The 24,927-nt window shown below is 39.5% G+C and overlaps 1 protein-coding gene and 1 pseudogene across 2 annotated transcripts; one reads left to right on the plus strand and one right to left on the minus strand.

Moving 5' to 3' along the window:
• The first annotated feature begins 1,839 nt into the window (after window positions 1-1,839).
• LOC104792184 (amidophosphoribosyltransferase 1, chloroplastic pseudogene) lies at window positions 1,840-3,859 on the plus strand (annotated as a pseudogene). Its single transcript, XR_015562271.1, has one exon. The product of XR_015562271.1 is annotated as an amidophosphoribosyltransferase 1, chloroplastic pseudogene (transcript).
• A 16,866-nt stretch (window positions 3,860-20,725) lies between these two features.
• LOC147949941 (uncharacterized) lies at window positions 20,726-22,132 on the minus strand. Its single transcript, XM_087511461.1, has 3 exons — window positions 21,897-22,132; window positions 21,609-21,846; window positions 20,726-21,517 (listed from the first exon to the last, which is right to left on the minus strand). Exons 1-3 carry the CDS (start codon window positions 22,130-22,132, stop codon window positions 20,726-20,728), a joined length of 1,266 nt encoding a protein of 421 aa, XP_087367587.1.
• Window positions 22,133-24,927: the final 2,795 nt, after the last annotated feature.

The following is a 24,927-nucleotide window of genomic DNA, read 5'->3' on the forward strand; positions in this document are numbered from 1 at the left end:
TATTTCTGACTCTTTTACCCCTGGCTGGTGGACGAGAATTTTGAGTTGTGGTTGATTGGAGTTTTGGACATGACGTTAGAGTAGAGAGAGTGTTCTTCTAAGCCGAGCAGTAATCACGGCTACATCAAACATTTGCAACTGAAAGATTCGTAATTTGTTTATTTTTTTACTTTTGGTTTTGGATTTGTGTTGAACAAATACCAAATTCATGACAATATATTTTAATAAAATTAAAAAATTACATCATATGAACTCAAACCATTAATGTAAGGTGAACCATTTATAAAGAAGATTTTAAAAGGGAATACTAAACCTTAATAGATCGTAATGGAGAATCCTAATCAAGGACGTATAAACCCAAACCGATTAATATACAGTAGATTATCCATTAAAAAAAAATTGAAAGAAAAAAAACTAAACCCTAATAATTGATAGTAAATAATAAATCCAAGCATGGGTTTCAAGAACTTAGCAATCTCACCATCTTTTTCAAAATAGTAATCAGCTTCCTCTCTATTTCTTCATTGTCAAGCATAGGGACATCAACATCTTTTTACAAGGAGGGAGTACCTAAAGCCGAAGATGAGCACCTACAATGCCTAATTCCGAAGTTTAGTTTCATGTCGGGGCTCTTTTCTTAAATAACTCATGTTTATTTACAAGCTGGGTAATTCTTTGTTGGGAACTAATGTGGGAGATTCTTCCACACTTAGTAGTTATGTCGGGTCTTTTGATGGTGATGGTAGTAAAACTCTTGTGATTGTGACTCTTTGTGAACTTTTAAGGGATCTTTTAATTCTTTTCATTATAGGATGTGCACTTTCCATGCCTGTAAACCTCAATCTCTTGACCACCTCTATATGTGAAGAACTTGGAAAAAAGATTTTTTTTCGTTTCAATAAATGTTTTTCGTAAGGCTATTAACAATTTCAGGAAGTAATTAGGCAAATGTGGTTATAAATTACTTCCGAAACTTGTAAATAAACTCAATCTATTGTAAATATATATATATATATATATAGTTTCGGGTATTTGTTCGGGTGTTCGAATATACCAATCAGATTCGGGTACCCATTTCATTTACTAAAAGCATCCAAATGGATATTTTTAAAGTTCGGATTCAGATTCAGATCGGGTATTTTTAATTGAGTTAAGATAAAAATTTTGGGTTCGGATATTTTGCCCAGCCGTAATTAAGGACTTACCATTGGAGAGATGAAGATTATTATTATTAGGGAATTTTGCACCCACACCCACTTTTTCTAAAACTATTTACAACTACACCTACTTTCTACTACTCATATATTTTTCTCAAGTTTAATTACCTATTACCCCTCACTCCTTCTAACCCCTTCTATTCTCTCTCTCCTCTCTCTATCTCCACATCAAATTTTATTTTCATAATTTAGTAATTAACAAAAAAAATCGAAAAACAAAATAAGAAAACGGTCACAATTTATTTTTAAAAAATTCGATATCTTATTTACCATAAAAAACAATTATTACTTTTTAGTTCCCAAAATATATCAAAACAAATAATATTTATGCTATAAAATCCTAATTACTCCACCGCACCTCTCATGATCTTAGTTAAAAGAGTCATAAAATCACTCTCAATTAAACAAATCATGAATTTAAATTTTACGTGTTCCACCATATATTTTCACAAAAATATTTTAAATTTATCAGCTAAAAATTATTTCTTTTCCAAACTTATTAATTACTGTAAAAAAAGCTATTCGTCAAAAACTAGAAAGTAGGTGAAAGTAACTTTTTACAACTTATTTTATTTTGTTTTTGTTTTCTCTATTTCTTATTTTTAAATTTTGAAAACCCCAATAAACCCTTTTGGAAAGCAAAAGAAAAGATTCTGAGGAGGCGACACACAGTCAAAAAAATCAAAAACCCTTAAGCCACCATCGCTTTCACACAGACACAAACAGCTTAATCCCAAAATCAGACCAAACAACAACAAAAAAACCTACGAACCCTTTTTTGTCTTCCATGGCGGCCACAAGCTTCTCCTCCTGTTCCCTCTCTTTAATCCCTAAACCAAACAATCCTCACAACACCATTAAACCTCTCCCTCTCTTCCCCAAACCCTTCCTTAAACCTCCCCATCTCTCTCTCCTTCCTTCTTCCATCTCCTCTTCTTCTCCTTCTCTCATCCATGGAGTCTCCTCCTACTTCTCATCTCCCTCCCCAGCCGAAGACCGTTCTCAAACCCCATTTGATTACAACGACGACGAAAAGCCTCGAGAAGAGTGCGGCGTCGTCGGAATCTACGGCGATCCAGAAGCTTCACGGCTCTGTTACTTAGCTCTCCACGCGCTACAACATCGTGGCCAAGAAGGTGCAGGTATTGTAACTGTTAGCAATGAGAAGGTTCTTCAAACCATTACGGGTGTTGGTTTAGTCTCTGAGGTTTTCAACGAATCCAAACTCGATCAGTTACCTGGTGAATTCGCAATCGGCCATGTCCGTTACTCAACCGCTGGTTCTTCAATGCTCAAGAACGTTCAGCCTTTCGTCGCCGGGTACAGATTCGGTTCAATCGGTGTTGCTCACAATGGTAATTTAGTAAATTACAAGACTTTGAGAGCTATGCTTGAAGAGAACGGTTCCATATTCAATACTAGCTCTGATACTGAGGTTGTGCTTCATTTGATTGCAATTTCTAAAGCTAGACCCTTTTTTATGAGAATCATTGATGCTTGTGAGAAGCTTCAAGGTGCTTATTCGATGGTGTTTGTTACTGAGGATAAGCTTGTTGCTGTTCGTGATCCATATGGGTTTAGGCCTTTAGTTATGGGTAGGAGAAGTAACGGAGCTGTTGTTTTTGCTTCCGAGACTTGTGCTCTTGATTTGATTGAAGCTACTTATGAGAGAGAGGTTTATCCTGGTGAGGTTTTGGTTGTGGACAAGGATGGTGTGAAGTCTCAGTGTTTGATGCCTCGTCCTGAGATCAAGCAATGTATTTTCGAACACATCTACTTCTCTTTGCCTAACTCGATTGTGTTTGGTCGATCTGTGTATGAATCTAGGCATGTATTTGGTGAGATTCTGGCGACAGAGTCCCCTGTTGAGTGCGATGTTGTGATTGCTGTGCCTGACTCTGGCGTTGTGGCTGCTCTCGGGTACGCTGCGAAATCGGGTGTGCCGTTTCAGCAGGGACTGATTAGGTCTCATTATGTAGGGAGGACGTTCATTGAGCCGTCTCAGAAGATCAGAGACTTTGGTGTGAAGCTTAAGCTGTCTCCTGTTCGTGGGGTTTTAGAAGGGAAGAGAGTTGTTGTGGTGGATGATTCTATTGTGAGGGGCACCACTTCGTCTAAGATTGTGCGTTTACTGAGAGAAGCGGGTGCGAAAGAGGTTCATATGAGGATTGCTAGTCCTCCTATTGTGGCTTCTTGTTACTATGGAGTGGACACACCTAGCTCAGAGGAGTTGATATCGAACAGATTGAGTGTTGAGGAGATTAGCGAGTTCATCGGGAGTGACTCTCTTGCGTTTCTGTCGTTCGATACCTTGAAGAAACACTTAGGGAAAGACTCAAAGAGCTTCTGCTATGCGTGCTTCACAGGTGACTATCCCGTGAAGCCCACTGAAGTTAAGGTGAAACGAGGAGGAGGGGATTTCATTGATGACGGTCTCGTTGGTAGCTTCGAAAACATCGAAGCAGGTTGGGTTCGGTAACGAGAGACTAATGGTGGTGATAGGATCTTTAGTAGATTCTTAAGTGTATGCTTTGTTTTTTTATTTTATTTTATCAGTTTTGACATTATAGTCATATTTAGATATTTGTTTTGTTTGAATCTTGAAAGATTTTGATCTCACGGCGGGTCCTTTTCACCTCTCATTCTCCTGTTCTTCTCTAATAAGGGTTAATCTTTGTTTGGTTTAGAGTTTAGAGATTAGCTTAGTTTGTGAAAACGAGTTTAATGACGATTCTTTTTAGTCAAAATTAAGCAGAGAACCGCACGTTTTCGGATTGTCCAGTTAGATCCATAAACAAAGGTATACAAAGTTGGAGTCCTACTAGAATATTTCTTAACACTTGAGAAATATATCATATTGACATAATTTTATGGATGATAAGTTGTTCTAATACTTGTGATAGATTACTCTTGTTGATGATATTTTTGTGGATGGGATGATGTACATATTGTGCTGATTTTGAAACACAGATGAAATAATGTTAGTGTTAGGTGTACAAGTACCTGAATCGTGCTGTGTATATGTTTCCTCACTGTAAACTGTCTCAAGCCCACATGTTTTAAAGTTAACCCTTGTAACTCATGGTTTCTGACGCCAGTGGCTCTACCGGCGTTGGACCGTCTGTTTCTGACAGCATAATATACTTTTTTATATATATTATTCTTCTAGATTATGAGTGATGTACTAGAGAGAACGAGACCGGCCCATACGTACAACGTACAGGGATGTCTAATCCTCGCTCTAATGATTAGTCCATTTAGATGTGCTAGTGTTTTGGTTTTATAGTTTTACCTATGTTTTATCCCGTGGTACACCACGAGTCTATTTTTTTATTAATATGATGCTGTAATAGTTTTGTGGTGTTTATAGTAAATGATGAATTGCATATATATTGTAATAGTTTTGTGGTGTTTGTAGTCGATGATGAATTACATATACATTTTAGTCTAACATATTGATTTAAATTAGGTAGTTATTTTTTAGGAAATTAATATTATCAAATAAGGAAATGATTGTGTTTGGTTGTAAGGATTGTAAATAATTTAGTTGAGACTTGTTTGGATACAAAGATAAAATAGGATGATACTATAATGTACTTCAAAAATGTTAAGATAGATTTGATGTGGATACTGTTAGTCTGTTACTATATCTCTTATAGTGTTTGTTTTCAAATCTAGAAATACCCTTGTGGGATATTCTTTTAGGATACTCCTTTTCGGATACCTTTTTGCAAAAATACCCTTTTGGGATACTCTTTTAGTATTATTCTTTTTTTTTCATCCTTTTAGTATATTCCTTTTGGGATACCTCTTTGCAAATACACCTTTTTTAAACATTTTCATATTTTTTTTACACAATTACAATATGTTAAACTAATTTTTAGAATTTTTTTTTAGGTTCGGATTTTATATTTTACATTTAGAATATAGTTTTGAGGGGTTAGAATTTAGTATTTAGAGTTTAAACTTAGAATTTAGTTTTTTTTATACATAGAAAACAATAAAAAACATAAAAAAGGTAATTTATATATATTTTTTTGTTGCTTATGATCGTCCATTAGGCCTGGGCACTAATACCCATTACCCGTATTCGACCTGTTACACGGCTCGTACCTGTCCCGAAAAAAGGGTACCCACAGCTTAGGGTCGAGTAAAGGGTATTCTAATTATATTACCCGTAAGTAAGGGACTAGTATAGGGTATTAGTTTAGTTTTCATTATATTACCCGTGAGTAAAGGACGAGTATAGGGTATTACTTTAGTTTTCAATACCCGTCCCGTTACTCGTCCCTTTACCCGTTTTGTTACCCGATCCGTAAATACCTTTTAATATTTTGTATTATTATTATTTATTATTAATTTATAAATATATTATAGAGTTAAAGTTAAAGTCTAAGTTCAACTTAGTCTAACTGAAATAATATATACGATGCCCAATTGAATTAATATTTTATTTTTATTTTTTAAGTTTGTAATTTTCTAATTTTTGGACCTATATATTGCATACATTTATGAATATTTGCTTTTCGGATTTTGGAATATGAAATTATTATTGCGATTTTTGACAATTTTTTTATCGGATATTCATTTTTCCGAGTAAGGGTAAAGGGTCGGGTATTTAAAGGGTCAACTATTTTTTCCGGGATACCCGTTTGTCTTTTCCGGGATACCCGTTTGTCCAGGTACCTGTTATTTAAGGGTCGAATATGAATAATTTTTTTTTATTATCCGTTAGAGTCGGGACGGGTAAAAGGTATGAAAAAATTCAAGGGTACTCGTCCTGTGCCCAGTCCTATCGTCCATTATATATATTTTTTGTTGCTGCTAATCGTCCAACAATTTTTGATTAGAATTTTAAATTTAAAAACACTGATAAATCGATTAAATACATGAAGTAGATTATTAGGATAGATTATAAACTATAATTATTTATTTTATCGGGAAAATAATATTTAATTATATGCTTGATTGTAACACTTAAGAATATCTAGCATACATACACACACACAATCAAGGACAATTCTCTTAAATATCATTAAAATAGATTTTTTTCAAAAAGTAACACACTTAAGTTATTACCAAAAAATTGAATTAAAGTGCTAATATTAAAAACTATTTCCTAAATCCTAAATACTAAACCCTACTCCTAAAAACTATACCCTAGAACTAAATTTGTCAACCTAAACCTAAAAAAAAAAAAAAATTATACACCTTAAAAATCATTTTTTTTTGTGTTTGTGGTATTTTGGAAAAAAAAAAAAAAAAATTAGTGATATTTTGAGGAATTCCTCTATAATCAAATTAATTTTCTTCTCTCCTAATTTCAGAAGGAGAGATACCAACAACAGTTAAGAAAACTCATACATTTTATTAAGTGATTTTGTAAGGAGAACTAATTTACACATAGCCATTTTTTTTAAGAGAAATACCCTAAAATAGCACTAAAACATGTTATATAGACAAAAATAGCATACACTTCACAAATTTCTAAAAATAGCATTATTTAACACAATTATAGTATTTTAAATTAATTTTTAGAATTTTGTTTTTAAAGTTTGGGTTCTTAATTTCACAATTAGGGTATAAATTTGGGGGGTAGGGTTTAGTATTTAATTTTGAAAGATTAAAATTAAAATATAGTATTATTTTGGAATTTTAGAGATGTTGTGATAAATTTGAAAACAAAACAATTTTTAGTGTTATTTATGAGAATTTCCTTTTTTTAACTCATACTTTATGTCGTTATGTTGTCATAAAGTTAAACATTTAAAATGCAAGATATCATAATCAATGCAATATATTATATTTACTGATAAAACAATAACAAATCTAAAACGGTTTAACAAATATATAAACCCATGGTCCAATATGACAAGTTCACATTTTTACATATATGTTTAATATGAAAAATTAATTAACAAAAAAATTAGCAAAATCTATGTAAAATATAAATAAAACATAAGTAAAAAATAAGAAAAGAAAAAAAAAACCAAAATACTACTAACAACATGTTAATTTCTGTCATTTCTTCAGAATAGAATATCAATTATGTAACAACCCAAACCTTATGTGGGCTAACATCTAGTTGACAATATGATATTATAGTCGTTAGTGCCTTTACTGTTTTTTGTGTTTGTTTTAGTCAAGCGGACGTTTCAAATTCATTCTCAAATTAGGATGGACAAAGACTAGTAGTTTACTTTAGTTTATATCCATTTTGTGTGTAAGGACAAATCTTCTTAAAGCATATGACTGACCGTCAATAAAATGGTGTAGCTCTTAAGATAAAGGTGACATTAAGCGTGTATATCGACTAGCCCATTGATCAACCATATCGATCAACCAACCATGTATCCGTCAATAATTTACTAGTTGCCAGTCTGCTTTAGCCGAGAGTTGTTGCAAAAGATACCCACTGAGCGACAAGAATTGCCGATGGCACGGTGTATTACCCACTGAATCAACACCGACAAGAATTGTCGATGGCACGGTGGTGGGTCTTTGGCGTCGGCAAGCTTGGTGTCCGCTTTAAGGCTGGCATCGGCGCCGTCAAGCTCGGTGTAGGCTTCAGTGTTGGCATTGTTGTCGTCAACCTTGGTGATCAGGACATCGTCGTTGGCAATCGTGGTGACGCGATGCATATTGTAGGCCACTGCAATCATCATTATGAAAAAAGCAATGTTAAGAAAAACAAAAAATATAACATTTAAATAAGGATCATAACCGCGGGGAAGATACGCGATAGACATGGGCGGAGCCAATATAGGATCACGTGGGTCAAATGACTCTGGTGAATTTTTAAAACTGGTTAAATTTTTTAAAAAAAAATCAAATTGACCTTGGTAAAATAGCACAATTGACTCTTATAAAAAAATTTAACAACATAATTGACACCTTAAAATTTATTTTGACCCTGGTAAACTAATTTCCTAGCTCCGCCACTAGCGATAGAGACACGTGAAAAGTAAAACGAGAAATTAGCCACTGCCCAAAACACAACGTTTTCGAGAAAGATAACTCCAGGGTTACTCCTGTGGAATTTAGCAATTTTAGAGACGAATTTGTCCAGCCCGTTGTACTTGTCAACCTTCGTAAGTACATTTGCCATTGTCTAACGCAGATGTTAAAGAGTGTTTTTTACCAACAAAAAAAACAAAAAAAGGTTAAAAGAGTGTAATAGTATAAAGGATAATTTAGCTCAATAACCAAAATAAAAAAATCATTAAAAATTATATTGCTATATTTTAAACAATTAGGAAATCAGGATAATGGTAGAGCAAAATTACCAGTTTAGTGTTTTCGGTATTAAAAGGGAGTGGTGGTTATTGGCCGGCGGCAGGCGGTCGGAGGAGGTGGCCAGGGGCGGAGGAGATGGCCATGAGAAGGTGGTGGAGACGGCGGGCGGAGGTTGGCGGCCAGGAGAAGTCGCCGGAGGTCAGCGGCCAGAAAAGGTGGTGGCCGAAGGTAGTGATGGCCGTAGGTGGGGCGGTGGTGGTAGCCGGAGGTAGTTGTGGTCGAAGGTTGAGCGGAAGTGGGGCGGTGGTTGTCGCCGGAAGTCGGATGTGGCTAGAGATGGTGGTGATTAGAAGAAAATAAAAAGGCAAAAACTATCATTAATACGTAAATATGAAGAATATAATCGATTGATAGTTAGCATAGTTAATTTATGAATTACTATATAAGGGCCCTCACGATGTGCGGATTTAAAAATTGTTGAAAAATATACTTCCTCAGATTCTAAATAAGTGTCGTTCTGGTAAAATTCTCTTAGATTAAGAAAGTGTATATTTTGAGTATTTTGACCTCGTGATACAATTTTATTATTTTTTTCTCTTTTATACAATAAATTAATTTCAGCTTCATTCATTTTTTTTCTCCTTTTTTCATCTCCAATTTTTTTTTCTCCGTTCACCTCCCTCACAAACTCAATTCCTCCATTTTTTCTTTTTCTAAAAATTAACTTCTCTAATTGATTTCTTTCACCCTAGACATGAAGGAACAAAACTTTCTCTTTTCCTATCGTAAAATCAAAATCAAAATCTGCTGCAAAGCTTCCTCTTTTGTTTTGTAATTGACATTTAGGTGGTGAGCTTCTTCTTTTCCTCCTCCGCCTCTTCTAATTTTCCAGCAAGGTCAACCAATTTTATGATGATCTTCCACCTTCATCATTATAACCTTATAACCATGATTGGTTATTGCAATGAAGACAAAAAAAACCCCAGAAAACTCAAGAGGAAAGAAAAAAATGTCTTCACCAAGCAAACGCAGAGAAATAGAAATAATGAAACTGTAATTTTTTTTTTTTTTTAATTTCAATTTTGATTTTTTGTTTCTAATGTTGATTTCTTATTGATGATTTTGAGGGTTGGATTGATCTTGTTTAACAGGATGATGATCGATTATCCTTGTATTTATGAGATTTGTTATTTTCAGTTTTTAGTAATTTGTGTTAATTTAGTTAAGGTTATATTAGTAATTTAAATAGTATTTTTTCTTTTTGACAGCTAATTTAAATAGTATTATCAAATTGAAAAGAGATACCGACACTTAATAAGAAAATGAAAATCATCCCTACAACGACACTTATTTAGGATCGGAGAGAGTATATTTTTAATATATTATAACAATTATTAAAATAATTTAAAGCTAAATTATATCCCACTAAAACTTTTGTCAAATACTCATCATTACAAATATTATTATTGTCAAATTTCAAAAACGTTTCACAACTTATTCACAAAATATTTTACATGCAAAATATTCATCAAAACAACATCTAATAAGTAACCACATACAGTTTTACTATATGTTTTACCATTAAAAATATGTTCTTACACCCAAAATTATTTTATTGTTAAAGTATGCTCTTTATCACCACCTATAAAATATTTTCTAAACAAATTATACAAATTTTATGTTGCTTTACTTTCATTTTAGCATAATTATAGTTCTTATAATTACTAAAATTATTTTGTGACATAATTTCTTTAACCATGAAGTTTTTTTACTTCAAAGCTATTGGATGAACAACTGGTGAAAATTATCTACTCGATTACAATGATTTTATGACTAACTGTAACATCCGCGAACCGATATTCTGGTTTGGGATGAGCATCGATCAATGCTGGAGGAGCATCGGTCAATGCTGACTTATTTTCCTGCGTTTTGACTTAAGTTAAAACGCTGCGTTTTGGGGAATTAGGGAAAAGAAAACCCTTAAGTCGTTCCTTTTGTCTCATTAGACGACTTTAGCCGTTTTTGAGAGAAAAGAGAAGAGAGAAAAGAGTTCTAAGCGTTATTGGTGAGTTTTGAGAGATTTGAGGCTGGTCCTGTAGAGATCTGTAGCTGGGATCGTTGTAGGAGCTTGCTAGGAGTGTTCTATTGCTTGTTTGAGGTTCAGATTCTTCTGTGGCAAAGGTAAGTGCATGATCATGGCTTATCTAAGCTGAAGATTATTCTGATCTGCTTGTTTCTGTGTTGTTAGGCCTGTTAGTATGTCGTGTGAGGCGTTGGGAAGCTTTCTTGTGGCTTGGGATCGATTCTTGTGGTTGCAGGAATGGAGATCCGGCGAGAAGCTTCGGGGGAGACGATGCTCGATATGAGCATCGATTGATGCTCTATGGGCGTCGGTTGATGCTAGTGCGAGGACGGTGCGGTTGACCTAGGAGCATCGGTCGATGCCATGTGGAGGCGTCGGTCGATGCGAATAGGGTTTCCGCGTGAAGTTGAGCATGTGTCGATCGATGTTTACCCTGTGTCGGTCGATGTTATTTCCTGAGAGTGTCGATCGATGCATACTCTGTGTCGGTCGATGTTGGTCCCTGATGGTGTAGGTCGATGCAATCTTTGTGTCGGTCGATGCAATATTTGTGTCGGTCGATGACAAGCCTGGTTTGTTTGTTGATTGTTGTTTGATGGTTAGAGTATCTCTATTGCTTGTGTGTATAGCCCAGTAGATGGGAGGATTGCCTTACTGAGTGTTTATAAAATACTCATGCATTGCAATTTGTGTTTGTGATGCAGGTAAAGGCAAAGTGTGATCGTGGAATCATGGCAATGAAGAGGAAGATGTTCTAGGGACTCGATTGATTGTTGTCTGGCATTGCTAGGTTGCTAGAGTTGGGTCTTTAGAACTTGCTAGGTTTCCGGTTCCTTGTTTCCTGTTGTTTGACATTGAAATGGTTAGGATTGGATATTGGTTATTCTATATTGGATTATTATTGGTTATTTAATTGGTATTGTTATTCCGCTGTTGTTTGTCATTGTGGTTAGGTGGCTAGTAGATATGGGACCACTAGTCATAGTTATTTATTATTATATTATTATTATTTATTATAAAAAACGGGTCAGATCGTTTCACTAACCTAATAAAAGTTGAGAAATTGAAAGAAAATTAATTTAATATAATAATAAAATAAAAATTTTCAAAATTATAATCATGATGGTATATATAAGTCTTAGATAATTCAGATATACAAAATAGAAGCTTTATATACAATCCAAAACATGACATATGTCATAATCACCTTAAGGATCAACGACCTATTTACTCTTGAGAAGTATCCAATTGTACCTACACAACTTAAAGTTATGACCTCGTCTCAAATATTCTCGAATCATAAATTCTCAACTTATTTTTACCCGAATCAAAAATTCTCATAAATTTCTCCATATACCTTATTTAAACGGTTTATGAACCTAATCCAATAGAAAACCACATAAATCCGGTTAGAAACCAATTTTAAAATGGTACACCGTTCCAACTTCCCAAATTTGAAACGGCTTCTCAAATACTCTATCAAGCAGCTTTTGTTTCAGTACCAGAATCATCAACATTATTCAGAAAAGAAAACTCTAAATTTTGACTAGAAACATCAACCACCGACTTATCTTCCAAACTTATAATGCTACTAACTGTAGAATCACTTTTAGAACCTCCATCAGTGTCTCCATCCTAGTTTAAATTAGCGTGCATTATATACTTCAATTTCATTGCATTGCATCTGATAGCTTCTATTGAAAAACCCGCACGAATCAAAGACCCTTGCAATAGATCGGCAAAATTATATCAGAAAAAAAAAAATCAAAGATCAAAGCTTTCGGCATTTCGATATAAACATGTAATGTTATGTAGATATAAGGTTATTTTCTTAATTAGTTGTTCAATTATACTTCAAAAATAATAATTCTTTTAACATAACTTATATTATTTTTAAAAAATTTGTTGTTCACTATTTATTTATTTATTTTTTTTGACAACAATAGAATCAGCTCAAACGAGCCAATTTGGAGGAAAAGTGTTCACAAACAAAACATGTTGCGGAGATAGTCGCGCTTAGCGTGCCAGAGAGTCCGCAGTTACATTCACATTACGGGGAACTAGAGATAGGGAAAAGGAAGAAAACTCCACTTGATCTATCTTGATGTCGTCAAGGTAGAGTGTGAAAGCCGGCCAGTCGTGAGGAGAAGACACCATCTTCACCAAGTCAGAACAGTCCGTATAGAAAGCCACATCCCGGTAGTCGTGTCCGGTCATGCACCGCATAGCCCAAATGAAAGCTTCTACTTCAGCATGTAGGGGGGACAAACTTCGTCGGAAATTGATTGCTCCCATATTTGACCCCGAATCATGAGGGGAAGAACAAACCCAACCTGCTCCTGCAAAAACGTCAGTCGCTTTCCAATAGCCATCAACGAAACACCGATGACCTGTGAAAAAGGTAGGAAGAGAACGTATGGGCCCCCTTTGCCTAGAATTAGGGACAGGGGGGGGGGGGGATTGGGATGATCCTCATCCTCAACCTCCACCTGGGCCTGCAACCAGGCATTCACCTCTCCCTCCGCCAACCGAACAACTTCTACTGGATTATCCATCACATTCTCAAAAACACGAGCATTACGCGCTTTCCAAATATACCACATAAGCCACGGGAAATTTTTATCTGAGAACCCAGGTTAGGAGAACCTAAAAAATGATCCACATTAGCGTACACGGACTCCGTCGGAAAAGAATCCGGACCTACGGGTACCTGAGCTAAAGCCCACACCTGACGAGCCGGTGGGCACCGGAAAATAGCATGATTAATTGTTTCTTCCTCGGCCCCACACCGTACACACACTAAATCACACGCAATACCGCGGCGTCGCAGATTTGCCGAAACCGAAATACACCCTGTCAAGACTTGCCACATAAAATGGTTAATTTTCGGTGGACAGGGAACCCCCCAAACGCCGGCCAAGAGAGGAGTTATCTCTGGACCTGATCGAGAGGCCGTATTAAGCCGTGAAATAGCATAGCGTTCCGTATCATACCCAGACTTAACTGTATACTTACCAGATTTTGTGAAATACCAACCCATGGAATCGTTTGGCCGTCGACTTCCTAAAGGTATAGCCCCTATCAGATCAACATCTTCCGGGGCAAAATGCTCCATAAGCATATCCGTACACCAAGTATTGGTGTGACAATCAATTAAATGAGAGATTTTAAGAGAAGGATCCTTAAAAGGACCCTTATTGAACGCTGGTCTTGGGCATTGGGCTGGTACCCAGGGGTCCGTCCATATCGAAATGGACTCCCCCGAACCAACCCGTATAATAAGCCCTTTATTAACCAAAGATCGAGCAGAAATAATGCTTTTCCACCCATAAGATGGAGAATAAGAGCGTATCGGTTCCATTGGATTAGAATTCCGATAGTACCTGCCCTTGAAAACCCGAGCAAACAGTGTATCCGGAGCCTCAATCAGCCGCCACAGTTGCTTTGCCAACAATGCCGAATTAAAATGATCAACATTCCTAAAACCCAAACCCCCCAACTGTTTACTACAACAGAGCTTATCCCAAGCTAACCAGTGCATCCCCCGAGACTGTCCTGAAGTAGTCCGCCAAAAATTTGCCACTACACTCGTGAGTTTTGATGTTATTGTACATGCTTAGTGAATTACTTTTTTGTTTATTCATGTAAAAATCTTATTAAGAAAACACATATAATATAAGTAGCGTACAATGGAAAAATAATTAGTTTTGTTAATTTTCCTTTTTTCTTTAGAAATGTTTTTTTAGATATAAACATGTAAATTTTATTTAGATTTAATGTTTTTTTCTTAATTAGCTGTTTTGAAAAATAATAACTATTGACACGTGTCAACATCTAATCAGTATACTTGATACATGTTATGATCATGTTAATTGCTAATTTGAAAACCAAACTTTATATAATAAGATTTTTAATACAATAGAAAGATTAGTTCAGAGTTCAATTCAAGCTTTCCAAAGACTGCCACTCGGTTCTTCATGATCTTTGTTTTCTTCGCATGTGCCTTCAGAAATCTTGTTGCAGTACTCAGTGGAAATTGGCTAACGATAGAGACATATTTTTTTTATTTTTTTTTTTGCAAACAAAGACATAAAAGTTAATGTGTTAGGTTATATAATATAAAAGTTATATAGTATAATTATACGACCAGATATGGATGACACATAATATATTTATTTTACCATGTAGTGGTTAAAAATCTTTGTAACAGTGAAACTTTGATATGGATGACAAATAATATATTTATTTTAGTTGGTTTTTTAATATAATAAGATTACAATTATCTTATGATTTGTTTTACCAAGCTTGAAAACAGTAATTTATGATTGTTAAAATTGACATGTGTCACAATATGATGAGTTACTAACTTTGATATTTAATCGTTAAAATTAATACGTGTCACGATCTGGTGAATTTTAAACTTTGATCTCTGATCGTTAAAATTAACATATGTTACGATCTGGTGAGTTACTAACTTTCAGGATCAAAATTTATATAACAAAATAGTTTTTTTTTATTATTCAACCTAATTCCCTTTTTTTTTTTTGTTATACAACCCAATTCCCCTAGTATTAATTTCACGATGGTAGTCAACACCAGAATCTAACCTTTTTTATATTGGTAAGTTAAAAAAAAAAAAGAAACAAGCGTTCTCACACACCCCACCCACCAATCCCGGCCCGCCCCACCCAGGCACCCACCCCTACTTGGAACTCTTAACATTATTCATCTGTTCATATTGAATTTACGAAACACTAGAGTTTTTTCCACACCAAATCAATTTAGTCATGAAGACAATTCAATTAATTCTATATGTTTATAAAAACAAGACACACACATACAATGATACAAATATAATTATGTTTAGAAATCATAACAGCTAGCAGAAACGTAGAGCATAATGGATACATTTTATTCTTTTTCATTTAAACGAAAAAATCCAAGCCATGTAAAACCAAAAAGCTATAGACAGAACAAATTTGAAATCAAGAAAGAAAATATACCAACACCTCGATTCATTTAATTACTTCAAAGTTTATTATTATCTATATAAAAAAAATGTTGATGTTGTCTTCCTAATCAAATTTCATGCTTGTCTTTAACTTTAGTTTACATTTTGACAAGTGTTATCTCCTATATTTGTAAAATCTCATTTTCATTAAATCACCAAATTTGAAACTGGAGTAGGCAGTTAAAAAGACTTCGAAAGGACGCTTTTTTTAATATATATTATCTTCTCTTTGTTTGTCAAGTTAATAACTAACTTTTAAGCCTCCCTCACAAAGAAAAAAAATTAAAAGAAAAAATCTAATACATTAAGTCCACGGACGAAGTAATTGAGCAGTCCTTCCGCCTGGGTTTCAACGCATCCAACAACGAGGCCGAGTACGAGTCTTTACTAGAAAGGCTCCGCCTCGCTGAGGGGATCAGGTCAGAAAATTCAAAAGTTTTTGCGACTCGCAGCTGGTCACTAACAATTTTTTAGGAGAGTACGAAATCAAGGACGGGTGCATGGAGGCATATCTAGCGGTAGATTGGGAATTAGCAGCCAAATTTGATTATTTTGTGATCACCAAGATCCCACAAGGAGAGAATTCTGCCGCAGACGCGTTGGCATCATTAGCCTCCACTTTGGATCCCACTATGACGCTAATAATCCTAGTCGAGTTCAGTGAATATCCAAGTATACGTCTTGTAACCTCGAACATAGTAACACGAGCTATGAAGAAAAATCTAGCGGCCAAGGAGGCGGTGCGTAACTTTTTATCCCCAACAACTTTGGTACCCATAGTGGCAAATCCGAGAATCAAACACTTACCCAATATTGTACCGGAGGTCAATTCAGAAGCCCCAAATTCCGACCAGCCACCTAATGAACTAACTGAACAGGCCGAAGTAGACACATCCTCCCTAAACAACCTGGTCCTAGCCCCGAGCAACACACCCACTAACACTAAGGGGCAGGGGTTTGGCGGAACCCGATCTGGGCTTACTTAGAGAAGGGTGATCTCCTGGCCGATAAGTGGGCAGCTAGGATAATTAAGAATGTTAGTGTGCGGTATTGTGTATATAATGAAGCAATTTTGCGTCGGAGCGTAACTGGCCCGTATTTGACATGCGTGCCTGGCAAGGAATTTGTGGTGTTAATGCGAGCTGTTAATAACGGCGCCAATGGAAATCATTCCAGAGGTCTACCCTGGCCTTTAAAATTAAAAGGCAAGGATATTTTTGGCCTACTATGCTCGCCGATTGTGAGGGATACGCGCTAACTTGTGAGAAGTGCCAGAAACATGCTCTATCAATTCATCAGCCTACCGAGATGTTGTCCTTGGTATCACCACCGTACCCTATTATGAGATGGTCAATGGACATTATCGGCCCCTTGCATCGTGGACCAGGGGGAGTCCAGTACGTATTAAATCTCACTGATTACTTCTCTAAGTGGGTGGAAGAACCTGCTTACGCAGCCATCACCCATGTGCAAGTAAAGCAGTTCGTGTTGAAGGACATAATTTACCGGTACGGCGTTTCATACGAAATAGCTATGGACAACGATACGTAGTAAATCGACCCCGTATTACCCGCAAAGAAATGGTCAGGCTGAAGCAATGAACAAGGTATTCTTGTCCAACCTAAAAAAAAAGATTAGACACGCACAAGGGAAGATGGCAATTCGAACCACACCCAGCCCGACAACTAATGAAACACTGTTTTCGCTAGTTTACGGAGTTGATGTCGTGGTCCCAGCTGGTATAGAAGTTCGAGGAGTTCGTACCACTTTAAGGACAAGTTTTTATGGAAAACATTGGACGTCATAAACGAGCGCCGAGATCAAGCTTTATCTCAGATGCAAAATTATCAAAACGTTGTAGCTTGCTACTATAATTCGAAAGTTTGTGGAAGACCGTTAGCCGTGGGGGACCTGGTTTTTTGGAAAGTCCACGATAACACCATGGAGGAGAACACGGGAAAACTCAGAATAAATTGGGAAGGACCGTACATAAATATCTGTGAGGTATGAAACAGTGTCTACTAGTTAGAGGACTCCAAAAGAAGTCCATTCCCAAGATCGTGGAATTCTTGAAATGACCCGAGCCATTTTTTTTAATAATAATATTAAATTAATTATCTAGTGGTCCCATACCCACTAGCCACCTAACCACGAACAACCAAACAGCGGAACATAACCAACACAATACCATTGAACCAATAACAAATATATAATAAACCCATAACCAATAATTCAATCCAACAAAGTCATAAAACAGGAAACCAGCAACCTTATAATGTTCTAATGACCCAACTCTAACACCCTAACATAAGTCATACCACAAACAACGAGAAACTAGAACATCCTCCTCTTCATCGCCTTGATTCCACTATCACACTTTGCCTTTACCTGCACCACAACACATATGAGATTCATGAGTATTTTATAAACATTCAATGAGGCAATCCTCCCACTACTGGGCTATACACACAAGTAATTGAGGTATGTCTAACCATCAAACAACAATGATTAACCAAACAACAAACCATACAAGTGCATCGACCGACACCAACCCATGTATCGACTGACACTAATTGAGGTCGCATCGACCAACACAAGTTTGCATCGATCGATGCAAGGTTCACTTGCATTGACCGACACTCACAATGCATCGACCGATGCTTTTAGGTCAAACCGCGTCATTCTCGCATTACATCGACCGACACACAAAGTGCATCGACCGATGCACATGCCGAGCATCGTTTTCCTCTGAAGCTTCTCACCGGATCTCCGTCCCTAAACCACTAAAACACAAAAAACAAAGCCACAAAAAGCTTCCCAAAGCCTTTTGCCACTCAACAACATACTAACAATCCAAATAAGCATATAAACAAGCAGATTAGAGAAATCTCAAGCTTAGATAAGCCATGGTCATGTACTCACTTTTTTTTTTTTTTGAAACGCACGGGCTCATTCAATGGGTGCGTTTTCCGAGGCTTGATTTATTGCTCCCCTCGGGAATACGCATTGTGCAATCTATAAATTGTCCATCCGACCTTTACTTTCTTTCATTTTCCTCTGTTTGTTTCGAGAAAACATGTTGCGATGCCTGTAACAACGAGGTCGGCGTGGTTGAGGAGGGTGCGGGAACGACTCGTTGTACGACCTGATGATGTGATTCGTTTGGAGCTGGAGTACTATCATGCCCGGATTCAACGGCTGCGGGATTATATCGTGGCAACGCGTCGATAGTTCGAGCGTCGTTTCCAATTTTGCCGTGTAGACGGGACTGTGGAGCATCTCAAGCTTCTGTTCGACGAATGACTGTTTGTCCCAAAATGGAGATGGGACCGATTGCTCGAGGAGCACTCTCGCTGCGAGGCGTTACTGGCCGAAGCGGGGGTTCCCGATCTTGAAAAGGACGACCTTGGACCTATTGGTAGAAGGCCGTATGAAGATCATGTGGAACTCGACGCGTTCTGAACTCGGGTCGACGTGTTGCGGCGGTACATTAATCAGCTTGAGAGTACAGATCACTACTTCTGCGAGAGTAGTCGTGTTGAGGGGGCTTGCTTCTACCTCGAGAGGATGGTCTCCAGGGGTGTTGTCGTCCCAATGGACAGGCTGAAAGAATTGAAGGATTCGTGTCGCTTCTGGCAGACGACCATCGGTGGCCTGGAGTTTGATGAACCCTCGAACGCCAACCTGGAAATTGAGTAGCGGGGTCTTGTGTGGGGTGCTTGATAGCGGCGATCCCAATTTCTTATTACTCCCACCGCCTTTTTTTTTTGCATGTGCTGTATTGGGGTCGGCTCCCGTTTTGAACTTTTTGCCGGGTTGGGGTTCGGCTCCCTTTTATTCTAATTTTTGAAACCGCTCTTATTTTATGCTTTTGTTGTTACTTTAGTGCGACCCGCGATCGCTGATAAACATAAGAAAACTATATTATTGGTAGCTGTGTCTCATAAACGAGACTGCCTACGTATCCCCCCCCCCCGATCAAGAGGGATCAAGCCGCTCGTAGTTCACATTACATAGATAACGTGCTATTGTTTTTTTTATAGTAATATTAGCACTTTAAATGCATGGCGTTCCAGGAGCGGGGTACTGGCTCGCCGCTCATTGTCAGGAGCTCGTAAACACCGGGGTGGACGACTTTGGACACCTGGTATGGACCTTCCCAATTGGCTCCCATTTTGCCAGCATTGGGCTCGGCAGTGTTCTCAAAGACTTTTCGCAAGACAAGATCTCCCTCGTCGAAGTGTCGATTGTGGACTTTCTTGTTGTAGTACTTTGCAGCGGCGAGTTGGTAGTTTTGTATTCGTAGAAGTGCCTTGTCGCGTTCTTCTTCCAGCTCGTCTAGCCTATCTAGGATCATCTGGCTGTTGAGTGATGTGTCTTGGACGAGCATTGTTCGGCGAAGGCTTGTACTGCCGACCTCAGCTGGTGCCATTGCTTCCATTCCGTAGGCTAAGGAAAACGGGGTCTGGTACGTAGCTTGTCACGGGGTTGTACGATAAGACCAGAGCACTCCGTCGAGTTCGTCGGCCTAAGCACCTTTCTTGGCATTCATCCTCTTTTTTAGGCTGTCGAGTATGGTTTTATTTGTCACTTTGGCTTGCCCATTTCCTTGCGGGTATCTCGGTGTTGATTTCCTTAACTTGATTCTCCACTTTGCACATAAGTCTTTGAATTGCAAAGAAATGAATTGCGAGCCGTTATCGGTGACTATTTCATAAGGTAGGCCATGGCGGCATATGATATATTTCCATACGAAAAGCTGGACGTCTTTGGCTTTGATGTTGGCGTAGGACTCGGCTTCGACCCACTTAGTGAAGTAATCGGTGAGGACAAGAATATAACGTTTCTGTCTCGATGCGGGTAGCGGGCCGATAATATCCATTGCCCATCGCATGAATGGGTATGGAGCTACGCCAGCTCGTAGAAGCTTGGTCGGTTGGTGGATGATGGGCGCGTGACCCTGACATTTCTCGCATTTGGCCACGAATCTTTCGCAGTCGGAGATCATTGTTGGCCAGTAATGGCCGTGCTTCTTGATTCGTAGTGCTAGTGCTCGTCCACCGGAGTGGTTACCTCCTGCCCCTTCATTGGTTTCCATCATGACTCGTTCCGTATCGTCGCCGTGCAGGCACAACAGTAAGGCTCCGGAGGCAGTCCACCGAAGCAAGTGCTCCTTCATCAGAGTGTAATGGGCAGCTTTCGTTTCAATCGTCGCTTAGTCCATTTGTCCATTGGTACGTCGCCGTCTGCGAGATAGGCGCGTATTTCGACTCGCCAATCTGTCTTCTCATCGTCCGAAGGAGGTTCGAATTGCTGCTGCAAGGTGGCGACTCGCCAGGTGGGTCTTATTTCGTTTGGGAGGTGAAGGTCAAGGCAGGTCGCTGCTGGAGTGTCTTTGATGTTCGGCGTATCAATGCTTTCAACTGGTATGATTCGTCGCAGGTCAGGGTCGGATGTCAATGCGAGTGCTGCTAGGGCATCGACCGGAGCATTTTCCTCTCTTGGGATCTTAATGAGTTCGAACTCGTCGAAATGTTTGGACAAAAGTCTGACGATGTTGAGGTAGGCGGCCATTGGTTCGGTTTTGGTGTCGTATTCCCCACTGAACTGATTGAAGACGAGTTGTGAATCGCAAAAAGCCCTGATTCGTTTGATTTGCATCCCGCTGGCGAGTTTGAGTCCGGAGATTAGTGCTTCGTATTCAGCGACATTATTGGTTGCTTGGAACCGAAGCCGGAAGGATTGTTCCAGAATTTCCCCGGTCGGAGATGTTAGCCGAACGCCCACACCGGAACCTAGATAGGAGGACGCATCATCGACATGCAGGATCCAGTGTCCATCTGTCGGGTCGGACGGTGTAGTCTTGGCACCGTCCAAGGGTATTTCAATTAAGAAGTTAGCTAACACTTGGGATTTGGCGGCCGGGTGGGTGCGAAATTCGATGTCGTACTCGCTGAGTTCGATTAACCACTTCGTTAATCACCCAGATTGATTCGGACTGTGCAAAATAGATCGCAATGGTTGATTGGATAGGACGGCGATGGTGTGTGATTGGAAATACGGTTGATTGGAAATACGGTTGAACTCCTCGGTCGTCTTTCACAAGCACTCCGCTGACTACTGACGCGGAAACCGCGATATACAGGAATAAAACTTCGTCGAGCTCTGGCTTCGCAAGTACTGGAGGTGTTGACAAATAATTCTTCAATTTTCCAAACGCGTCGTGGCAAGCCTCATTCCATTTGAACTTTCCCTTGGTCTTGAAGAGTTGGTAGAAGGGGAGGCACTTGTCCGTCGATCTGAATATGAAACGATTCAAGGCGGCGATTCGCCCGGTTAGTCGTTGCACTTCTTTGGCGTTCTTGGGCGAGGGGAGGTAGTTGATCGCTTTGATTTGCTTTGGATTTGCTTCGGATTAGCTTTGATTCCTCGCCGAGTTTCCATGTAACCCAAAAACTCTCCCGACTTGACTGCAAAGGTACACTTGGCCGAATTCAACTTCATCTCGAAGCGTTGTCGGAGATGAGTAATATGGTCGTCAGTGTGCTGCGACTTGACGAGCATGTCGTCTATAGATACCTCCATGGTTCTGCCGAGCTGTTCGGCAAACATTTTGTTAACAAGTCGCTGGTAAGTTGCTGCGGCGTTTTTTAGGCCGAAGGGCATTACCTTGTAAGGTAGGTGCCCCTGTCTGTGATAAATGATGTTTTTTCCTGGTCATCTTTGTGCATCATAATTTGGTTGTACCCCGAGAAGGCGTCCATATAGGTCAGAAGTTCGTTGTCGGCGGTTGCTTCGACGAGCTGATTGATCTGTGGTAGTGCGAAGCTGTCCTTTGGGCAGGCCTTGTTTAGGTCGGTAAAGTCTACGCAGACTCGCCATTTTCCGTTTTTGTTTTTGACGACCACTGGGTTGGCCAACCACTCTGGGTATTTTACTTCTACGATGGATCCTGCGACGAGCAGTTTGTTGACTTCTTCATTGACTGCTTGTGGCCTCTCTGGGCCTAGCTTGCGTCGTTTTTGCTTGACTGGCTTGTGCATTGGGTCGGCGTTGAGCTCGTGTGTTGTGATGGTTGGATCGATTCCCTTCATATCGGTTACAGTCCATGCGACGTCGAGATGTTTGTCTTGAGGAAAAGGATCAGCTCGGTGCGCATGGCTTTGGTTATTTCCGTTCCGATATTCACACATCGTTTTCCGTCGGCCTCGTCAAGGCTTAAATCTTCTGTTGCGGTGACGTCCTGTTGGATCGGGGTTGGTCTTCCATCGGTTGGCGACAAGTCATCGTTGCCGACCTGCTGCTTTGGTTGCTATAACTTCTTCGCTGTACGAATTTTGTGTTCGATCAGGAAGCAGGTTCTCGCGCTCTGCTGGTTGTCGTGCGGTGTAAACACATCTTTTGGGGTTGGAAATTTCACGCACTTATGGTACGTAGACGGGACTGCTCTCATCTTGTGGAGCCATGGTGTTCCGAGAATGACATTGTAAATGGTAGGCCTGTCGATGATGGCGAACTGAGAAACTTGCCATTCCTCCGACAAAGATCGGCAGGTCAATAGTACCGACCGACATGAGATGATCTTTGTCGAAACCGGTCAGAGAGTTGCACTTTGGCCTGATTTTGCTCTCGCCGATCTCCATTTGCGCCAGGACGTTCCTGAAGATCACATTTACCAAGCTTATGGTATCGATCAAGATTCTCGTAACCTCACTTTCACCAATCAAAAGTTCGACGACTAGTGGGTCGTTATGTGGGAAATCTAAGCCTTCCAGATCGCTGTCGTCGAAAGTTATCGTTGTGTTTTCGGAACTGATCTTCGACGGCCAAGATTTTTTCATTTCGGCTTTCTTGGTGTAATCTCTTATTGACCTGACCGAATTGTTGCATCCTGCTAGTCCGCCCATGATCATATTTATCGGTCTCATTCTCGGGGGACGGTGGTCGGTCTGATGATCTGTGCGCGGTCGTTTTTCATGATCGTCGTTATTTAGCGCCTCTACTTCGTCATCGTTCTGGTCGGTGAGTGCCTTGGCATCTTTTACAAACTTCCAAGCGATACTTTCAGCTTGCTTGGAATCAGCTTCTCTGGGTCGCGTCGTCTTGCTTCTGTCAGACTCGACAATTATTGCCCCCTTTTTGTACCGCTCCATCAGGATCGTTTGGAGGTAACGACACTCCTCGGTTGAGTGTGTGGTACTTTGATGGAAAGCGCAGTATTGAGCTGCGCTATTCTCACCTCCTTCCTTCCTGATGTACTTATTTTCACCGATCGCGAAGGTTCGACGAGTTCAATCCGGGTTTCGGGAGAAGTGCTGGCGTGGCTCAACGTGTTCGACCTTTGGAGCTGTGACTGTTGGTGGCTTGGCCGTGACGCTTGTTTCAGCGACATGCTTCTTAGCGTTAACCACCTTTTCTTCTTCTACTTCTATGTGCTTCACAGCTCGTAGTAGCGCGACGGCTATGGTTTCTACATGGGTCAAGGACAACTCCTCTTTAAACCGAGATTCGTACCACAACGCGTTTTTGAGTGCAACGATAGCTGCGGCATCTGAAATCGAGATGTTAACGATGACTTCTTTAAAACGTCCGATGAAAGATTGAAGCGATTCGTTTCGCCCTTGAGTCAGTGCGTACAGATCGACATGGGAGTTCTTGCTTTCCATAAGAACGGAGAACTGCTTTAAAAACTCGGTTATCAGATCCATGATACTATCAATCGATCCGGACAAAAGTCGCGAAAACCAACTCAAAGCTGCTCCAGTCAAGTGCTCGGAGAAGACTTGGCATGCTCCAGCATCGTACTCTGTCGGGCTGAACTGCAAGGGGCCGAGAGCTACCCCGAAAGTGAGCAGAAAGTCTCGCGGGTCAGCTATCCCGTCGTAGTAACCCAGCCTTAGCTTGACCGCTCGCTTCATTGGTGTGGTTGCAAGCCTTCTTGAGAATGGGGTTCGCTGAGTCGCCTCAAGCATGAGATCTACCTCTGGTGCTCTACTCATCGCTTTATGAAATATAGTCTCCATTTCTTGCATCTTTTCCCTAATTTGCTTCAGCTCGGCATCCTTGGCGTTGTCGCTCTGTTCATCGATGCGCGGGTTGGGGTCGTGCTCGGGTCCGCCAGTTCTCGCAGACGGCCTTGGCATCATTCCTGCTGAGAAAAGATTCGTCGAACCTTGTCGGACGGCCTGGAGATGGTTGATTTCCTCATGGGATCCGACCTGTGCTGCGGTTAGTGCATCCAATCGAGTATTGGTTCGCTGTTCCTGTTGGTCGAGGCGTGCTAAGATCCCGCGGAATAGCTCGTCTATGCTGGAGACGGGCTGGCTATTGAGAAGGGTGAGGTGCGCTTGGTTCGGAGTCGGTTCTGTGGTCGTCGGGCT

The sequence above is a fragment of the Camelina sativa genome, chromosome 1 (assembly GCF_030686135.1).
Source record: "Camelina sativa cultivar CO46 ecotype springtype chromosome 1, ASM3068613v1".
NCBI classification, from domain to species: Eukaryota; Viridiplantae; Streptophyta; class Magnoliopsida; order Brassicales; family Brassicaceae; genus Camelina; species Camelina sativa.